Source organism: Daldinia childiae (genome assembly GCF_008694065.1).
Source record: "Daldinia childiae strain JS-1345 chromosome Unknown Scaffold2, whole genome shotgun sequence".
Classification (NCBI taxonomy): Eukaryota; Fungi; Ascomycota; class Sordariomycetes; order Xylariales; family Hypoxylaceae; genus Daldinia; species Daldinia childiae.
In genome coordinates this window covers 1,955,196-1,975,148 of record NW_022984643.1, presented here as the reverse complement: position 1 = coordinate 1,975,148, position 19,953 = coordinate 1,955,196, and the positions used below count along the sequence as shown (strand labels likewise).

Here is a 19,953-nt window from a genome sequence, read left to right as displayed (position 1 = left end):
GCATTTCGAGTGGGGCCACGGGGGATCCATTGGCAAGCACGCCCCTTAGGTAGGTACGCGCCGATGAAGTAACTACGTATCTTATGTATTATGTATTTGCTACTAGTGTAGGTACATATCCCGGCACACACGCGGGCGCTCATATGGAAGTTTGTGGAAATCGCGATTTCACGGAGTATATGGGGCATGCAAGCAGCTAAGCTAAGGTATCCTAGGAGGTAAGCAACGCAGATGGTACCCCCACTTGGGCCATGAGCTAGTCAGCGCTGTGGGTTAGGTACACTAGAAACGCCGTATACATTAATACATGTAATGCGGATGATGGAAGGCGCAAAATGTTAGCTAAGGCTTAACCCTATCCTTTTTTTTTCTCTCTCTCTCTCCATGATGTGCAATACAGAATTACGAAGGCAACTTTTCTCCTATTTCCTCAAAACAACATGTTACATCATATCAATGCCTCCTTTCTTTGTGCTCATGCTACGTGTCTACACAAGTACATAGGTAATCTGTAACCTTGCCAAACTTGCCACAATGCACATTGAGGTTGCACAGAGCAAGCGTAGACTACCGTATTATGTACATATTTTTTTTACTATTCCCAGGTTGGATGACAGGGGAGCAATAGGGAGCGAGCCAGCAATAGATTCAGCTCGGGTAGGGAAGAAAGTGTGGAGGCATCCCAATGTACAGACGGTCGGCGTGAATCCAACTTACATACCTAATATTTGAACCAAGCGTCTTGACATTTTGGGAGCGTTTTGGTTGTTTAGGCATGACTATCTGCCCCCACCCATGCATTTCAACTTATTTACCTGATCTAAAGGCAGAATTACGGCAAGTAGGCAACGTTAAAAGAACATAGATTATCAAGTTCGTAAATATTTACTTTTTAATTGTTTTACTAGGATGGTAAGACTTGAGCTATTGTTAATAATCTGTAATTGACAGATAGCAATCTACGCAAGGTAGAGGCCGAGATGTCAGCTTTTAGATGCTTAACAGGCTTACACAAAGACTATTACCCGCGTAATTATTCGCATAGAAATGCAAGTAATGCTATTAAGTCAGATGACTACATGTATGTAGACCAGGTTGAGATTTCAGCGTAATATCTATGTACCTAGGTTAGATATTATGTTAATTAGATAGATAGGTACGTATGACATTGCCACTTATATTTAGCATATGTTAAAACCAACGTTCTAAGCTTATCATCTACCCTGATTTGTAACTGGTACACTCGGTTTTCTTCTTTTGGTATTGGCAACAATACATTCTAATTATTATCACCAGTATTGTAATCCAGTATAGGTTGTTAGTTAGAGGTTTCATCCTAGATTAGTGCAACATTAACAATACCTCATTAAAGAAAATCCCGAGCCTCACCGGTTCAATATTCCTTCCATCGAGCCAATGAGCATTGACTCAATAAATACGTATTAAGACATGTACAGATTAAGTACCTACACTCGGACATTATCGCTGTCTCGGAGATAGACTAAGTCCGGTGACACAGCAGGGGCGGGTATAGCCAGTACCCGTCTCAGCTGTCTCCAATAATAGGTAAGCTACCTAACTCCACACTAGAACCGACCGTGAAACAAGGTTTTACCGGTTCATGACTTGCCTTGTCAGATGGGGGGAATTTGGTTCGGCAAAAATGATTTGTAGGAAAATCTCGCTTGTTCGGGTAGAAAAAAAAACACGTACAGTCTTATCTCTACGAACGGATATGTAGGTATCAATGTGACTTTCGGAAACATCTTAACTACACGTATTAAAGCTCTATTTCTATTTTGCGCTAGGGTCTGCAATATGACATACTACCTAAGGTATGTAGATGGAGGTTTCTATTGTTCTAGTCTAGCTCATGCTTATGTAATTATACTGCCAAAACTCCTGAATAGATAGAATCAGTGTAACGGCTGGTATCTTACACAGTACTTCTGTTCCAAATAAGAATATACTCCGATCACTTATTTTCACCGCTCAACGCCACTAAGATGTATTGTTTAAAAAAATTTTAAAAACTATTGACATATATTCATATTCAAGGCCGCCACTGATATTAACCCTACCTATGTAACCACTAACGGATATACGTACATATGTATAAATGTTTATGGTTTATATGTCTCTCTATGTATTTGGATAAACGACATATAACTTTCCATATCACAAGCTGCAGCGTCGTAAGCAGTTTGTGCGTTTGCAAGAAGTAAAGTCCGTGTTACCTTGTTGCGCACATACACTACGTCGTGGCTAATATCTTCTGCTTAAGCCAGTTTAGACATGTGACTCCCGCTAAAATCTACTCGATATTGTTTGTTTCTTAGTTTAGAACTAAGTAGTATCAGAAACGTTCATTTTTTAGGTAGATCTCGTAGGAATTAAAAACCTACGTCTTATCGTATCAAGGACCTGCTACGTAAATATCCAGGTGCGATCAGACTAGCTAACTTGATGCTTGTATTGCTGGGGGAGGTCATAAATCAAAGAGTATAAAGCTCTGCTACTTGACATGGAATCTTTTTAGCCTTATAGTATATTACATATATTTGTAAAATAGATACCATATATGTGCTGAACATAGAGTGTTTTAGGTATGTATCCCAAACGCCTTAACCCCATATTGTTTACTCACATCATATGTATGCAGAATATATCTAATCCCGGTCGTATCAGCACATAGGCAAATTGCTTCTATATTCCGCATAGGTACATTTCCGGGGATTCATTTAGTATTCTTCCCTGACGTTGTCAATGTACCATACATGCCAGCTAGTATCTTACTCCTGCAGAGTCAAATGCCTTGCGTGTAATTCCCGGACGGATGGCTGAGCTAACACCTCCTATTATATGCCTACCAACATATAGGTTAGTCCGCAGCCACGTACGTATACCTTCTACCTTCCAGCCCGATGTGTGGTCTTGCGGCTATTGACATCTGTTGTGTTAACTTGGTTGCCTATTTCCCCACCTCCAACCGATGACAAAGGTGTACCATCCAAGACGGTTTGATTCCTGAGTCAGCCGCCACATTTATCCTAGCACTGCATATACTGACTGACTGATCTCGATGGCTGAGGAACGGAATAGTGCCAGCCTCAATCTCAAAAATTTCAGCAATCGCCACTGGCTAATAATTTAAACACCTATAACGGAAACTAGGCATCGAGCTCCAGTAAACTCTCGATAGGGGTTCACACCTGTCGAGCATCGTAACCCCTTGAACTTATAGATGATCATCTGACTATCGGTTTGGGCTTAGTAGAAAACGGCTTCTAAAGTATACGGAGGACAGTATTGAAATTAGCATTATAATGACTCATAATGCCCTCTATTTCTCGAAACGCAAACTAGCCAAAGAATAAGCATATTTCAACTGAAAGAGAGTCTGTTTGGTTAAACGATGCTGGGCTTTAATTAACTAGAGTATTGCTATAGCGAGCGCACCTTGGAAGATAACCCTTTCAAACACTATCCCAAAATCGAGATAGTTAACTGATACTTGGGGTCTTTACCTTTATATATGGATGTATGGGAAGCCCTGCTTGTCTTAGATTCCGAGGTGGTATATCATTCGCCCCTATAAGCACAACGATAACATCATTACGATGTCCTGCGGAAGCCTGTGTTCAGAAGAAGAAACTCGGTATTGAAACATTCGTATTAACCCCGTGAAAAGAGATATCGAGGTATATATTCCTTAGAACCCAAGGAGGATCGAGTTAACATTTCAATATGATCCTTCAGTTCTCATTCGCCCAAAGATACGAACGAAACAGTGGGATGGCAATACCGCCCTCTCTCCGCCCGCATCGCGCTTTCTCGTAGTGTTTTTAATATGAGTATCGTAGAGTTTTATTTCACTATCGCATTTGTCTCTTGAATCTTGATTGACATAGTGAAGGCGTTGGTTTTCTGAGTCGAATGTCACATGCGTGAAATTTAGATCGCTTTACTGATAATTACATAGGTAGCCAGTAAAGTTGAAAGTTGGGATAGGAATTGTTATTGAATTCCCTTGTCGTATGTTACGACAAGCCATAGTGGTCAGTCGGGTCATCCTATCGTACGACGGTCGAGGACGAGATGGCTATTGATATTCAGACCGGACCCATGTTGAATTCGAAATTGTACATATGTACATAAATAGGGGCTTGCCAGGGGAAACGTCTTAGCTTCGATTTTGAGCCGCGAGATAGAGCTCGAGTACACTAGGTTAAAGAGCTTTTATATTTTATAGAAATGGGCATTGTCTTGTCCAATAAACTCTTCAGTTACGGATTACATATCACTTGAATTACTATAAGTAAACGGCGTGTATTATCTGTTGTCACGATGGTCGTGATTGCATACCCCTATTATTACATAACTGTCTAATTTGATGTTTCGAATTCGATTGAAACAACGCCAGTGGCTACACGGCCAAACGTTTCACTACGTTAAGTCTTTCCTATTTTAATATCGTCTATCCTATTTATCTCTTGTTCTCGAAAGGAAAAAAAAAAGAAATAAGGTAAACCTAAATCAAAACCTCTTAATTATTCAAGATCACCTAAACTATCTAGAACTATGTAATGATATCAAGATGTTCGACAGCTTGCTTATGTATATGTAGTATCTGCATTTATGGTCCGTGCTTTATGCTCCATAACCCCAGAAAAAGCTTCGCGTCAGCTCATCGCGTTTCATGTCCTTGTTAGAGGACGCTACCAAGGAGATCCTCTCGTCCTGTTTGGTCAATGAAGCGCTACTATGTAACATTTTGAAGCATTCTGAGACGCCGATGCTGTAATACTCACGATAGGTTTGATAGATTCCCTTCGTATTATCAACCAAGGAAGATCCTCTGCATGCATCGAGAATCATTCAAGGGTCTCTGCTTTGGAAAGCAGCTTTTAGCGACTTGGCCCATCGTAGATCTCCCCTGACTTTTTAGACAGGGCTGTAAAATGATGTTCTCTTTATTTGTGATTGCCTTTCTCGTTTCAACTTCTTCTCTTCTTGTTTAAACATTTTTGCCTTCTGTTTGATGTAAAATTATTGTCATTCGTTTCTTCGCACCAGGTGTGCCTTTCTATTATTTTATTATCATTATTATTGTTATTATTAAATCAACATGTCAAAAGCATACCAAACAGTTGCTCCGGACGAAGAGCCTTTTCTTGCTAAGGAAGAAGGAGTAGTAGATGAGCAATGGACGGAGAGCAGACAGAGCAGATCTATACGGATACTAGACCGTCTTGAAAAATTGAGTCCACATTGGGCTTGGTTATGCCATGCCGTTCTATTATCACTTTCTGTAACATTTTTCGCATTATCATTTTGTTCGAAAGCTTCAAAGATGACAGACGCGGAGTATACAGCAAAATACTCAGCCTGGTGTATGTTGAATCGAGACCACGTCATTTTTGGATGGGATACCTAACAACGTAAATAGCACCGGCTGCCAGTGCTGTGAAATACGAGACACAACATTTCGACTTGCCTCCCTTTACGGAAGGACCCTTTGTTGGTATGGGCGATGATGTAGATACAGCATGGGATGAGATTTCAGCCAGTATGTTCTAGAAATAACATCTAAAACTTAGAAGCAAACAGAAATATCTAACGGAGACTATAGTCGGTGACACGATGATATCCCGCGACGAGATGGTAAAACTAGGTCTAAACCCCGACACTTCCCTTGCCATCACCGACCCGAGAGATGGGAAGCCGGGCTATCGAGTCGCAATCGAGGTGTTCCATCAATTGCATTGCTTAAATTTACTACGACAGAACCTATATAAAGAGTATTATTCACCATTAGGAGGGGATACGTCCGATGCGCCCGAGGATCTGACGGGCCATCTCGACCACTGCATCGATGCACTGCGACAATTCGTCATGTGTCAAGGCGACATCGGTGTCTTCAGCTTCCACTTTCCTATGGGTGATGAAGACCCGTGGCCGAACTACAGCACGCCGCACACCTGCAGAAATTTTGACAGCATCCGACAATGGGCTGTCGACCATACTGTCCCAAGGGGACCTGATGAGCCGGAGCATTAAGATATCTTCTCCGAGTAGATCTGTATATATATGTAATGACAAGCTATTAAATGAGCGATTTTATTCTCTAAATATGTTATAAAGACCGAGGGTCGGAGATTGCTTGAAATATTTGTCCTATAATGTAAGACAACTGCCATAAGCCGTAATAAGCCACATTATGTAAATATGTGAACATTAACATGGTTTTCGGGTGACAGAACAGATACTTGATATTTGTAGTTGAATTGAAGAGTGAGCTGTTATCAAAAAGTTCGCCCTGTACGAAGTATCTTAGCCGCCTCAATGCTGTATTGAATATTGAATTAAATAAGTGTAGATAACGAGCATTACAGAACCGGAGTGATGCCGGCGTTGCAACGAGATAGGAGCCACTAGGACCTCTTTCACGTGCGGATCAGTGCGTGAATACGTACATCGCAATACGAATACGAGAGTGGACCAAAAGAAAGGCCGTTAGGGCAGAATGAAAAGCGGGTCATTTGCCATTTCCGCCTTATCAGATCGAAAACGATGAGCCGATTTGCAGCGATTTTGCGCCAGTCTTACAGCCCAAAGAGGCCAACAGCCTATTACGTATGGTGAGAGAGTGGGGAAGACTAAGTTACCGCTACTCTATTCAGAACCCAGGGTTCTGGAGACCCGGAACCTTGACATTCCAGTGGTGTCATGCATTTGGGCGAATCAGGAGGCGAATTGAATTGCGCTCATAGACTCCTATTTCCTCCTTTTTTTGGAATATCAAATTTGGCTACTTTGTACTGATGACATCTTGAATTTTGATGTCCGAATGGGCCGATTGTTAAGTCGAAAGATGAAAGGCGAAATGGTTCGACGCTAGAGAATAATTCTAGAGAATAAAAGCAGAACGATTTTCCTTCGTAGAAGTTTATTCTTTCTTGTGTCACTTCCATATAAAACCTCGTCTCACTAAAGGAGTGGTTACCTCATTGCTACCCCTTTTTTTATTGGCGGGAAAAGTTTATCGATTGCATCGATTGCACCTCTAGTCTGCTAGTCAGGAACGAAAGGGACCCACCAAATATTTACTGGCTCCGATTTAGTCCATCTAAAATCCGAGCCCAGTAAAAATTCCCAATCCCCAATCGAGAATCGAGCCATCCCCACGCCGCGACTCGCGAAATTGCATATCAAAGCCGACCCTGGACCGTAGGAAGATCAACAAATTTCTCCCTTTTATTTGTTGCCATCGCCCTCGTTTTTACGGTTCTTCTTAATTCTTGCACGTCCATTCTTTGCATTCCGATCGTTTTCAAGATGGATGTCGTGCTCGAAATCGCAGATACCCTCGCGGGAGACTACATTTACTCCAAAGTCCTTCCATTACACCCGGTTGCTCCCCATGACCTCCCAGATGTCGGTGCCAACTCCACTCAGGTTCTGTCATCATGGCAGTTCAAGTCAGCGAACCCTTACTTCCAACTCGAGCCCAGCGAATATGCGTACATGAGCGCCTGGGATAGAGATAACCCATATCGTCAAAGTACTTCGTTATTCCTCATCACATGGTATGTGAACCTTCTCTGCGTTGGGTGCATCGGGTGCATCGTCTATGGCTAGTTAGTGCTAATATAATATTAGGGTCTTTGGCTTCGTGCTATACTTCCTATTTTCGACCCTTTCCTATATCTTCGTCTTTGATAAGAAAACATTCCAGCACCCCAAGTATCTTAAGAACCAGATGTGGCTTGAGATCAAGCAGACCATGAGGTCGATGCCCATCATGTCGGCCTTGACCGTCCCCTTCTGGCTTGCCGATGTTCGCGGTCTCACGAAGCTATACGACACACCCGCCGATGGACCTGGCATGTGGTACGAGATCTTGCAGTATCCCTTTTTCATCTTGTTCACCGACGCTTGCATCTACTTGATCCATCGTGGCCTACACCATCCGTTGATCTACAAGCACCTGCACAAGCCTCACCACAAGTGGATTATGCCTACTCCCTACGCTTCCTACGCTTTCCACCCTGTCGACGGTTGGTCGCAATCGCTCCCGTACCACATCTTCCCCATGCTGTTCCCGTTGAATAAGTTTGCCTCTGTTGCCGCTTTCGTCTTCGTCAATTTCTGGACCATCATGATCCACGACGGCGAGTACATGGCTAACAGCCCCGTTATCAATGGTGCCGCCTGCCATACTATGCATCATCTGTACTTCAACTACAATTATGGCCAGTATACCACCTTATGGGATAGGCTGGGCTCGAGCTACCGCAAGCCCGACCCCGATCTATTCCAGAAGGAGAAGAAGATGGGCGAGGCGCAATGGAAGGCACAGGTCAAGGAGATGGAAGCGATCGTGAAGGAGGTCGAAGGCGAAGACGACCGCAGCTACGATGCCGGAAAGGTCAAGAAGAATAACTAGACACTTCGACTATTGTCTAGATGCGGCGCCTTGTTTTTGTTTGTTGATGCACAAGAATCAGCTGTGCGGAGATGACTTGAAATGACGCCTTGCTTTTTAATGTAAAAAGAACGAGCATGATGTTGTGCGATACGGAGATTTAATTAGTGCTGGTAGTACAGCATAGGATTGTATATAATTGGCAGAATGCTGGGCCTCTAATAATGTAACGGCGTTCGGGATATCCAGAAAAGAGGATTCGGAATCAATTCTATTCCGACTCAAAATTCGAAGTCGAGTTACGAGCCTCGTAGATGGAAATAAGAGGCGACTCTTGCCCCGTCGTTACCTCGATAAAATAATGGATTGGATATATTATATATAATGACCTAAATAAACCTAATGTTTTCTATGAACCTTTTTGGTTTGAATCAATGACGTTGGTTGTACGTGGTGCAAATGTAAATGTCAATACTTGGATGATGCTGGGAGTACGTATGGCCGTTGTGGTGAGACTTCAGTGTATCATTGAAGTTTATATTTATGAGAATTTCATGTATATACTTTTAGTCCAAGGTGGTACTGCTTTAGTAGTTCTATCTTTGTCCTACGAAATTGTAAGAGGACTATAAGATGAGCAAGGATTGATACATGTTATGGCACATTTAGCTCTCTTATGGTTTTAGGTACCTAAGGATAAGGTACGCAAGGCTAGTTGAGACGCGTATACGTGTGTATTAGGTTGGCATTTGGTAACCTGTGTAGACTTTGATAGACTTTGATATTGCATTGAGAAAAAGAAATTGTGATAGGCTGTAGATGCCGAACGATCCATTACCGTCCTCCGTAGTCGTTGAGTACGGCTACATAATAAAATGATATAAACGTTTCAATACGAAACTCCCTTCTCCGTCCAAGAATACATCTGAGCATACGATACCAATAGCACAATCAAGTCGTGCTGGATACCGAGCCAAAGATGCTTCTCCTACTACGGTAAAAGTAATGTACCCCCGCTAGTTAAGGAATAAGCCCACGCCCGTAAACGCCGTCGCAAAATGAAGGAAAACGCGCGAACGCTCATCGCGATGAATATAGGTCGGTCCGTAACCCCTCATCCCACCTACCATCCGTCCATCTCCGATGTCTACGCTGGCAACCGACCAGTCTAAGACTCCCACCCGTACTCTCACAAACCTATAAATATACACACACCCAGGCCCTTACACCTATAGGGCGGACACGACTCATCGTAGACCAACAGGGTTTACAATTGCGCACGCTCATGAGAAACTGACGAACTTGGGGTCCTTCGGTCTCCCATCCGCCGCGATGCCATTTGCGCTGAATCGCTGCTCCATGTAGACCCTGCGCGCCTCATCGAAGCGCATGCGCCTCTTCTTCATAATCGCAAGAATTTGGGCCTTCGCCTCGTCGTCAAGACCTGCGCGGGCATCGCCCCCTTCTACGTTCGCGCCTAGATCGAAGGTGCTGCTCGACAGACCCGCTTCGATATCGCCCGCGAAAGAGCCGGGGAGCCGCGAGTATAGATGCGAGCGTCCGGGGAGAAACGTCACCCAGTAATTCCGGGTTAGGTATAGGATCGTGCCGGTGACGAGCACGAGGAAGGTTAGGGAATAGAGGAGGTATGCCATTTTTCGATTTCGAGGAGGGTATGTAGGTGAGTTGAATTCGTTGCGCAGACGGGAGTAAAAGAAGTGGCGTTGAGTTGAGCTCGTGCGCGAGGATAAGATGGTGGTATCACAGTGGGCGGATCGAATTGAGGCAGCCGATAGTGGTGGATTAGAAAGCCACAGTTTCAGAAGTAAAGGTTTCGCGGCTAGAAAGTCGAAGAAACACAGGGAAAAAGAAACAAGGAAAAGAAGGATAGAGTGAGTGAGTGAAAATTGCAATCGCAAAAAAAACGAGTTAGAAGAAGTAAATGGGTATCGTGATTTTATTTTTTTACGCGTAGGCCATCGGAAGAGACGGTCTTTCTCGCAATCGAAAAGCAGTCCGAAGTTGTTAGTGGAATGGGGAGGGTGGATCGTAGGGTCCGGCCGTCTTAACCGGACTGACGACAGAACTGCAAATGGGAAAATGTAGCCAATTAGAGCTGAGTGGGTATTGGAGGCGTAGACTTGACGAGACATGTGGCTCGTGCGTCTTACGTGTCCCATGTTTGAAGCAGATAGAGCCATGTACTAATGTACATTCAATATTATTGAAAGTATACATAGTACAAGTATATACGCTAATACCGATACGGCCAATTAAGCGACTCCCACACTCGATCATTTGCGCCTGTGAACTTTTTGAAATCGTAACAAGGTCGTCACGATAGAGCAGAACTCCGGCCCATTGAAACCTCATTCCCGCGAATCTCACGATCTCGACCTTCATACAAAATGGCCACCAACAACATCTCCTCAGACCTAGTCTGGGAACTTGTCCGTAAGTTTCTGGGCATAATTTACGAGCTCGATCGGCTAGATTTTAGGTGGTAGTTAGAGAGGCTAATACATTATAATTTTAACGTGCACAGGTAGCAACAACTCCTACCTCGTCAAGCGCAAGGAGTCTGGCGGTATTCAGTTCTCTCGCGACCCTCTTAACTTGACCAACCTCCACAGCCGCAAGGTAAGGGATCTAACTATGGCTTTGGAAGTTATGTTGAAATTAGGAAGACTTAGCTAACGTGGGACTAGTATGCTGGATTCGTGAACACTAAGGTATGAACATGACGGTTATAACACGGTATAATAAGGTTCGATATTTCAGCGAGACTTACAGTTGGAAAATTAGGCCATCGGTGTCCAGCCCGCGGAGAAGAACGGCGTCAAGGTCATCAGCAAGAAGGAGTCAGCTGTTCAGAAGCCGGCTAAGTCTACCACCGAGGTCACCCACAGCGGCGGCCAGGCTACGCGAAAGTCAGTTTCTCTTGGATATCTACGTCCTGCCGGTTGATCGCAACCCAGTTTACTAACACGCGTAACTACACAGGATCTACAAGACCGTTGCCAACCAGACTGCCAAGTCCGGTTACCGACCCGACCTCCGTGAGGCTGCCGTCTCCCGCGTCTCTGCCATCCGCCAGTCCCAGCGGGAACCCAAGCCTACACCCGAGAGGAAGCCCCGAGGCGCCAAGGCCAAGAAGGCTGCTGCCGCCGCGGAGTCATAAGCTCCTTATATACAAGGAGAGGGGATGGAAGGACTAACTGGGTAATGACTGCAGAGATAAGGCCGGCCGGTAAATAAGGCATATGCATTTTTGGTAGTCAATCTAAGTTCCTAAGGAGTTTGAGGAAATCCTTCAACGAAAAATGCCTCCTTTTTGGTGTGATTTTGAACTTATCTCGCATGCTTCCTAGCACGTATTCCCTAGGGAAAACAAATGGGACAAGATGGTGCCAGTCTAATCCGGTATGACTACCCGGGCAATCCTACCTTAGTAGCCTTGGTGACGCTCGGCGGGAGCGGTGTGCGCAGCAGCAAACCTGAGCTCATACGTATGTAGTACATGCAGATATGGGTTGAGTTATTTAACGCCTAGATCGTTACATACTAGGTAATATGCGTAACGTGTATGTAGCTAAGGTAAGGTACTTTATCTTGGCAACCAACTTAGGGGTAAGCCGGGAAACTTCATACTATTAATAACGAGTAAATTATTACGTCGGCTACTCTTTTTCTTTTGAAGCCGTGAAAGAATTAAAAAGCTATTAAAACTTGAATGGAGTTGGTTTTAACCTGTCCGGCCTTGCCCGATACCGAGAAGTGAACCTCGGGAAATGGTTATGATGTAAAACTGCCACAAGCCAATATATGAAAACTCCATTCCGGACAATAGCCTCGGGTTAGAGGAATAAGGCGACTGGGACTGGAACTGGGACTGGGCACTTGGATTAAACGCTAGTTAGCTCTGTACCTTTAGGTAGGTAACTTCCAATAGGAGGAAAAGAACACCGACGATAGGTCACCTTGAGGGATCACAAATGCTAGTAAGATGTTGAGTAGGTATTTCGCAGTTTCGCAGTTTCGCAGTTAATTCATAGTATCATCGGACATAGCATTATGTAGTTCAACTCTTAACCCTTGCCATCAGCTCCGCCGACCTGAGATGCCCAGGAAACAAACTTCCATGCATGTGGTTTCAGCATGTATGTACGGATCCGTACCTAGGTAGGTTAACTATTTGCTATACGGCGGAAGAGCTAAAGCAGTTATAAGCTCGCCTGCCGGAAATGAGATCACGAATAGCCAATTAAATAAGAAACATTGCTTCGAAATCCAAACGTGATTGGTTCCTGCAGGCGCGGGATTATGTGAATGCTTTCTTGTTCTTGGTGGGATAACAAGAATGCAAGAAGGTAGGCACGATGGAGATGGTGGGGTAGCGCCAAACAGCAATAAAGCTAAAGTGGATTCCTCCTTCTACTTCACGTCCTTGTGCCCCGCCTTCTTGCGTATCAACTCAACTTTCCCGATTTCATCATCCCGGAAAGCTCTACATACATAAAAGCGCGAGGGTAAGTAACCTCTTTTCTTCCCATCCTACATATTTACTTTTACAATTGTCTAAATCTCTCTTCCTTTCGAAACTGTCGACTTGATTTATCCTGCCTGGAGCTGGAGATATACTAACACACGTATCCGGTGTCTTAGTCCTTAAACCATTTACCCCACCTCAACAACTTATAAATCGCGACCATGGTTAAAGCTGGTATGAAGCACCATGTCCGGACTCAAGTTTAAAGAGTATACATACTAATGAGCGATTAGTTGTTGCCGGCGCTTCTGGCGGTATTGGCCAGGTTCGTCATTCTTCCTTCTGAATATAATAAAGCAAGAGTCTCGAAGCTAACAAAGCACAGCCCCTGTCCCTCCTTCTCAAGCTTTCCCCCCTCGTTGACGAGCTTGCCCTCTACGATGTCGTGAACACCCCCGGCGTCGCTACCGATCTCTCCCACATCTCCTCGACTGCTGTGAGTAACCACCCCCAACGTAGTACATGATGATAATCGTGGAGCCTGACACAATAAATAGAAAGTCACAGGCTACCTGCCCAAGGACGATGGCGGAAAGCTTGCATTCAAGGATGCGGACATCATTGTCATCCCCGCCGGCATTCCCCGTGAGTCTTTAAATATTACCTCAAAATTGATGTAACATAATAGCTCATACAATTGCAGGCAAGCCCGGCATGACCCGTGACGACCTCTTCAACATCAACGCTGGAATCGTCAAGGGCCTGATCGAGATTGCTGCCGAGGTCGCCCCCAAGGCCTACATCCTCGTCATCTCTAACCCCGTCAACTCCACCGTCCCCATCGCCGCTGAAGTTCTAAAGGCGAAGGGTGTCTTCAACCCCCAGAGACTGTTCGGTGTCACCACCCTCGACATCGTCCGTGCCGAGACCTTCGTTGCCGAGATTGCTGGCAAGAAGACTGGCTCTGAGCTGACCGTCCCCGTTGTTGGTGGACACTCTGGCGAGACCATCGTCCCTCTCTTCAGCAAGGTCAGCCCTAGCGTGTCAATCCCCGATGACAAGTATGATGCTCTCGTCAACCGTGTCCAGTTCGGCGGTGACGAGGTCGTCAAGGCCAAGGATGGTGCTGGTTCCGCCACCTTGTCCATGGCTTTCGCTGGATACCGGTAAGATATGCCTTCCTTATCTCTAGGGAACAAATGCTAACAATGCTCTAGCTTCGCGGAGAAGGTACTGAAGGCTATCAAGGGAGAGAAGGGCCTTGTCGAGCCCAGCTTTGTCTACCTCAAGGGCATCCCTGGTGGTGAAGAGATTGCACAGGCCACTGGCTTAGAGTTCTTCTCTGCGCCCGTTGAACTCGGAGTACGTATTCCCTCAGTCGTATTGGTAAAATTATGCTAACCGTCCCATAGCCCAACGGTGCCGAAAAGATCACCAACCCTCTTGCTGGCATTACCGAGAAGGAGAAGTCTCTAGTAGACGTCGCCATCCAAGGCCTGAAGACCAATATCGAGAAGGGCATCAGCTTCGCGCACAACCCCCCTCAAAAGTAATTACCCCCTTGATTTACCCCCGGATGAACTTGCCTCGCTCATGGAGCCTGGCGCGGCTACAATGTAATGTGTTTACCACAAACATCTTGCCCACGGGTTTGGCGTGTTTTATAGAAGAAGTCAAACCAGACAGTTGAGCGATAATTGAGATCGAGTAACTGATCCTATCTGATTGCATAGGTTGTAAGAGTGACGTAATCGCCCTGATTAGAGCCAGTTCATGTCTCTCCATCGTGTCCAGCCAAGTCCGTTTTAAGAAGGTTTGGGGGTATTTCGGGTATTAATACCGGTATAGGGGGTTCGTCTAGAGAGGTATGCGCTGGGGGGTTAGGTAAGGTATTATTTTCTGTTGGCGGGATAGGACGGAAGGGGTGAAAGGGGGGTATATTAGGTACGGGGTGGAACTCTGCGATGCTTAGAAACATCATTTGTAGATATCAACAAAGTAACAAACCAAACACCTAAACGCCGTTACTTCTAAATGCTAGATCCCACCCTGCCTTTCCCTTTCTTTTACGCCGCCGCGCCTCCAAAATCCTGGTACGATGGAACCTGTCATGCATGTCTTACGTGGACATTCCGCGTGCCAAGAGACAATTCTGCCATGTAATAAGTAAATAGACAAAGTCTATCTTGGTAGGTTGGTTAAGTTAAGTCAGGTGACGAGACCTCATTGCTTGGTAGGCACGGTCTTGATCTGGAAGACGGCACCGGGAAGCTCGTTGGTCTCAGCCTGGACGGTGGCGGCGATGCCCATGGCGGCGAGGGCGCCGCGGATGATGCCGCAGGGGAACCAGAGAAACTATGAGTGTGTTAGAAGGGAGTTTGTTCTAGAGATGATGTAGATGGGTGGGTAGGTAGGTGGTAAGACGAGGGGGATATAGGGGGAGAGGTAGATTAAATAAAATACGCACAGGCTGGGCCCTCACGACAGCGTGGCCGCCGGCATCGGCGCTCATGCGCGAAAGGGGGCGGAAGGCGTTGTCTGTCAGGACGTAGACGCCGCGGTGGTTGGTCTTGAGGTTGTCGACTTGCTTCTTAAAGACTAGCATCCACAGGTCCTTGCATATGAACTTGATGGCGTCCAGAGTGTCGTTGAAGCGTGGGCGGTCGCGGGAGAAGCTGTGGGTTCGTGTTAGTAGAGTTATGTATATATAGAAAGAGAGAGGTATAAGTGTGATGTAGTTAGAAGTTTTAGAAGATAGTATAGTGCCGATAGAGGAGTAAAGTATCGTATAATACGAAAAAGAAGAGAAATATATATGGGAGACAGAAGCATACCGTTCAACAAGCCCCAACCCAACTCTATACCCCAGCCCATCCAACCTAAAGAAAACCGCATCCCTCTCCTCGTCCTCATCTAGCTTCTGTCCACCTGTCCCCGTCTCCCCGCCATTCTCACCAGCAGCAACAGCGGCGCCGGGCTCCGGCGCATCCAGCTCGTTCGCGACGCGGTACGCCATGGGCACCAGCTCGATCATCAGGAAGTCCAGACACGACGTGCTCAGGAACGAGGCGTTCGGATCCGAGGCGTTGAAGGGCGGGAGGGGTTGGTCGAACGACGACATGGTTGGTGTCCTTCTTTTTTTTATATCTCGCTGTCTTCCCTTATTACTACTACCACTGCTTTACTTTCTATTTCCAGTTCTTCGTCGATATATCAAGATTTCCTGTATGTATGTATGGAAGTAATAACTAGCAGCTGCTGTTATTATTATAATCCTCTCTTCTCCTCTTCTCTTCCTTTCGATATATATAAACTGCCTACCCTCTTGCGTCTTCTTCCCCGAGGAGACTCGCAGTATAAGTATATGTATAAGTAGAGGTGGTAGTCGTAAGGTACGTAATGAACTGTAGATGATGTTCGTAGCGTTCGAGATGTAATCTTCCGCGGCGCATTGGTGGTTTAACAGCGGATGGATGGGCGATTAGGCTGCGGTCGCATGAGCAATATATTATGGTATTGCTTAGAGTGCTGTTATAATCTGTCGTTATTTCGTTATTGCTTCGTGGTGCGTGGAGGAGTTGCTGGTAGCTCGAGGCTGAGAATAGTGGGAGAGACAGGGCCTGAAGCTGCTGGATTTCGAGGTAAGTTCAGTGTTGCGTAGCAGTGGATAAATGCTTGGCATGCGCTAATCAATCAAGGACATACCTATAACTACCTATATATGCATAAATACCTAATACGTATTGACTTAAACATCATAAGTCGTTCTTACGCTACAAGCTATAGTAGAAGTCCTCGCATATCATTCTAATGCATCGGGTTTTTATTATTCACTTTTAAACGAGACTATTGGTAAAGACCTATAGTCCACCGAGTCCACCGAGTCCAACCGCTTCGCTCTGGCCCTCTTGATCGCAACTCCAGCCATATGTAGCCTCCATAAAGCAATAGGTATTTCCACCCCTAACGCCGAGGTGACCATCCCCTCCTGCCCCTATCATACCCATACCTTGCTTGCACAAGGGGATGATCGCATTCTATGTACAGAGAGAACTAGGGATGGGGAGGTGAAAAGACAAAAGAAAAAGGATTTCGCATCGAACTTCCGATGATGCCGAATTCCATGCCGCAGGATATGCTTTTTCATGAAAACGTCGTAATATCCGTCATAGAAATTACTCTCGCCCACCTTGCGTAATAATTACTAAACCCCTAATGCTAACCAACTTCCTAATCTCGTAGGAGTACTTCCATCCACTCTTCTACGAATTCCATTGCCTGATATTGTAAAAAAATCCACTACGTCGTGCGGCTATGGCGAATACGACGTATATTTCTAATAACTGTATGCAGAAGGAAAGTTCAGACCATTAGTCGGCCCTAAGTTTTGACGTTTTGGAGGGCGAACAATAGGTTCATCATCTTCATCGCTACTGAGGGTAAGATCAATAACCTCTGCCGGCCGCTTGCTGCTCCCAGATCTTTGCGTATTCGGCGTCTCTCGATGACCGCCGTTGGGCGTTCCGCCGCCAAGAAAAGAGCGACTCGGTGTGCTCATGGTATTCCTCATACTGCCTATTGGCCCACCGGGAATACCGTTGCCAAAAGCGTGGGTGTCGGAGAGTATTGATATATCGTCATCATCCTCTATCTTGGCACCGGTAGGGGGCCGAGATCGGGTCGGTTCTGGCTCTTCAGACTTCACTCTCCATTGACCATCCGGTTCAATGGTGACTTGCTCGCATGACTCAGGAGTGTTCTCCAAGACTTCCTGTACATACTCGTCTATCGCAAGAGTATCAAACGGCGCAGATTTAGAGCAGATTGGACAGCTCCAAGTCGGTCCCTGTTCTTGGAGCTGCATGAATGAATTCGCGTCAAAACACTGGATATGATTACACGATGTTCCTCGGCAGGGAACCTTTAATCTTGCATAACTAAGCGGACACTTTAGAGATAGGTTTTGGGAAGTTGCTACAACGTCTGGATCGTTGGCTTTCTTGGAGACTAGAAGTATATTAGCATGTGGCTTCGTATCAGAGGCGATTCATGCCGTACTCTCGCGAATGACCGAGACTTTGGATATCTTCTTCGCCTTGATCCTTGTAACTAATTCATCGATTGGGTGTGTTTTGCATACGTATAACGCCAGGTAGAACTTCTATTTCAATACTGTTAGCGAGATACAGAGTAAATAGAACCACCACTTGGTGTCCAGGGGTCGACTCACTTGAGTCCCTCTTGAAGCTTTAGGCTTCCGTACCTTAGTGGTCAGAGCATAAGTAAACTCGATTTTGTTAGTATAGTTGGTCTGCTTCAGTCTTAAAAAGGGGGTAATGTCAACCGGATGGGTTGATCCTGGTTTATTCTTGAGGCCTCGAAGATTATGTTTTATGTCATCGTCATTCACCTTGACTTCGGACTGGTGGGGGAACTGGATATCCTGAAGGCCCGTATTTTCACTTCCGCAGAATACCATGAGCTTAGTAGATGAGTAAGTCGCGCATCGCCCAAGATCTGGGTAGTCGCTAGCTTTTAAGGTTACGGTGATGGAATTTCGGTGGTTGTTCATGACTAAGACTGAAATGTCAGTCGAGTTGTTACAAGAAAGCGATATATGTCTTATAGGAACATCCTACCGGGACACGTGTGAAGCGGGCCGATCCTCTTTTCGATAGTGTAGAAGGGCGTATTCTTGAAGATGTTGTCTGAATGAGTTGCTCTAGAAGCAACGGGATACCCGGTACCGTTCCCGACAACACTGGCGCCGTTGCTATAGCCGTGACTCGGTTGGGGCATACTGGAACCTGCTGGTTGGTATGAGCCATACGAGTTATAGTAGCGACTCTGAGGTTGTACGCCCAAATTGGACGGAGGAGCCATACTCTGTGGACCAGAGTTTCCTCCTCGGATATTCATTATCGTGTCGCGTATCGCGTTGTATCTCGCGGGGTCGGACTGGTAGTTTTCATGGAGCGCTGTAAGGTAGATGTTAGCTATCGGTTGAGTGTATCGTCCGGACATGCCGAAATGATTAGAGAAGAAAGGTTATGTAGAAGTGAAGAAGTGAATAGGCGAGGGGAGAGGGGGGGAAGATCTGGATGGTAAATGTGAAACTTTATATAAAAAAGTTGGCGACAGATGAGAACAATGAATCTCATCTACATTGCTGCTGCTGGTGCTGCTGCCTTGGGCTGTATCGTATTTGATTCTATTCGCATATTTCGCATATTCGTATCGAACCATGCACCCATCATTGTATCATCGTATCATCACATCATCGCATCCTTTTTTTATCTTTTTCAATTTTTTCATCTTTACTAACCATTCTTGATGCGATTTTGTAAATTGGCCTTAACTCCACTTGTTCTCAATCCATGGGATGAGCAGATGTGTTGTAACTGTTTATTAAGCAAAGTGGATATGATTCGCTCGAGGGATCGAATATCGGTGTTGTTAGAGGACATGATTGCTACCGTCTCGCAAGGCAGTAAAGGCAGTCGCGGTCGCAGTTGCACGTTATCCAAACGAGCCGCCTCATGAGGAAGGCTCCGATGTGCGCTAAAGAAGTACCAAATTTCGCTGTAAGGCTGGCCAAATAACCTGAGTCCCTATGTCCGTATTTCCGTATGTACCCTTAACGTACTGCGATTTATCACCCACGACAAATCGCGCCTGCTAACCTCCAGGCTTATTAGGTACCACCTAATTCGAGCTTCGTCCAAATTCGATAAGTCGATAAATCGATATTTCTACCCAAGAATTGTTAACTACTATTCCAATTATAAGCGAAACTAGGTCGGGCTAGGTTGGTTTGGCCATTGAAATATTGTAAAAAGAATGTCAGCTTTAATAGATTTGGCAACGGGAAAAAAGGTACGGGGCTTTTGGAGGTGCCTGCGACGTACTCGGCGGCTGATAATGATAAGTGAGGTATCGCTCCTATGAAAGAAAATTCACCGCCTACCGCATTAAGTAGATACCCATAGGTTACATAACTAAATCACTTAGGTTTAGGTTAGGTTAGGTACTTTAA

The 19,953-nt window shown here is 45.4% G+C and overlaps 7 protein-coding genes across 7 annotated transcripts; 4 read left to right on the top strand and 3 right to left on the bottom strand.

The window, feature by feature from the left end:
- Positions 1-5,353: 5,353 nt before the first annotated feature.
- On the top strand, positions 5,354-6,060 carry GL218_01456 (uncharacterized protein; the record flags this gene model as incomplete). The annotated part of the gene is made up of 3 exons (XM_033577926.1): positions 5,354-5,393; positions 5,450-5,569; positions 5,633-6,060. 3 exons carry the CDS (start codon positions 5,354-5,356, stop codon positions 6,058-6,060), a joined length of 588 nt encoding a protein of 195 aa, XP_033438214.1.
- Positions 6,061-7,338: 1,278 nt separating this feature from the next.
- Positions 7,339-8,449, top strand: GL218_01455 (putative C-5 sterol desaturase; the record flags this gene model as incomplete). The annotated part of the gene is made up of 2 exons (XM_033577925.1): positions 7,339-7,589; positions 7,663-8,449. 2 exons carry the CDS (start codon positions 7,339-7,341, stop codon positions 8,447-8,449), a joined length of 1,038 nt encoding a protein of 345 aa, XP_033438213.1.
- Positions 8,450-9,711: 1,262 nt separating this feature from the next.
- Positions 9,712-10,083, bottom strand: GL218_01454 (uncharacterized protein; the record flags this gene model as incomplete). Its single annotated transcript, XM_033577924.1, has 1 exon — positions 9,712-10,083. The coding sequence occupies one exon, from the start codon at positions 10,081-10,083 to the stop codon at positions 9,712-9,714; it is 372 nt and encodes a 123-aa protein (XP_033438212.1).
- Positions 10,084-10,836: 753 nt separating this feature from the next.
- GL218_01453 (putative 60S ribosomal protein L28e) lies at positions 10,837-11,609 on the top strand (the record flags this gene model as incomplete). The annotated part of the gene is made up of 5 exons (XM_033577923.1): positions 10,837-10,882; positions 10,974-11,068; positions 11,137-11,160; positions 11,234-11,358; positions 11,432-11,609. The coding sequence occupies 5 exons, from the start codon at positions 10,837-10,839 to the stop codon at positions 11,607-11,609; spliced, it is 468 nt and encodes a 155-aa protein (XP_033438219.1).
- A 1,529-nt stretch (positions 11,610-13,138) lies between these two features.
- GL218_01452 (Malate dehydrogenase, cytoplasmic) lies at positions 13,139-14,470 on the top strand (the record flags this gene model as incomplete). The annotated part of the gene is made up of 7 exons (XM_033577922.1): positions 13,139-13,151; positions 13,211-13,242; positions 13,303-13,413; positions 13,475-13,562; positions 13,621-14,083; positions 14,135-14,279; positions 14,330-14,470. 7 exons carry the CDS (start codon positions 13,139-13,141, stop codon positions 14,468-14,470), a joined length of 993 nt encoding a protein of 330 aa, XP_033438218.1.
- A 670-nt stretch (positions 14,471-15,140) lies between these two features.
- On the bottom strand, positions 15,141-16,038 carry GL218_01451 (Trafficking protein particle complex subunit 6B; the record flags this gene model as incomplete). Its single annotated transcript, XM_033577921.1, has 3 exons — positions 15,141-15,272; positions 15,385-15,592; positions 15,752-16,038. The coding sequence occupies 3 exons, from the start codon at positions 16,036-16,038 to the stop codon at positions 15,141-15,143; spliced, it is 627 nt and encodes a 208-aa protein (XP_033438217.1).
- Positions 16,039-17,253: 1,215 nt separating this feature from the next.
- On the bottom strand, positions 17,254-18,941 carry GL218_01450 (E3 SUMO-protein ligase SIZ1; the record flags this gene model as incomplete). Its single annotated transcript, XM_033577920.1, has 4 exons — positions 17,254-17,702; positions 17,976-18,078; positions 18,148-18,497; positions 18,557-18,941. The coding sequence occupies 4 exons, from the start codon at positions 18,939-18,941 to the stop codon at positions 17,254-17,256; spliced, it is 1,287 nt and encodes a 428-aa protein (XP_033438216.1).
- Between the last annotated feature and the right edge of the window lie 1,012 nt (positions 18,942-19,953).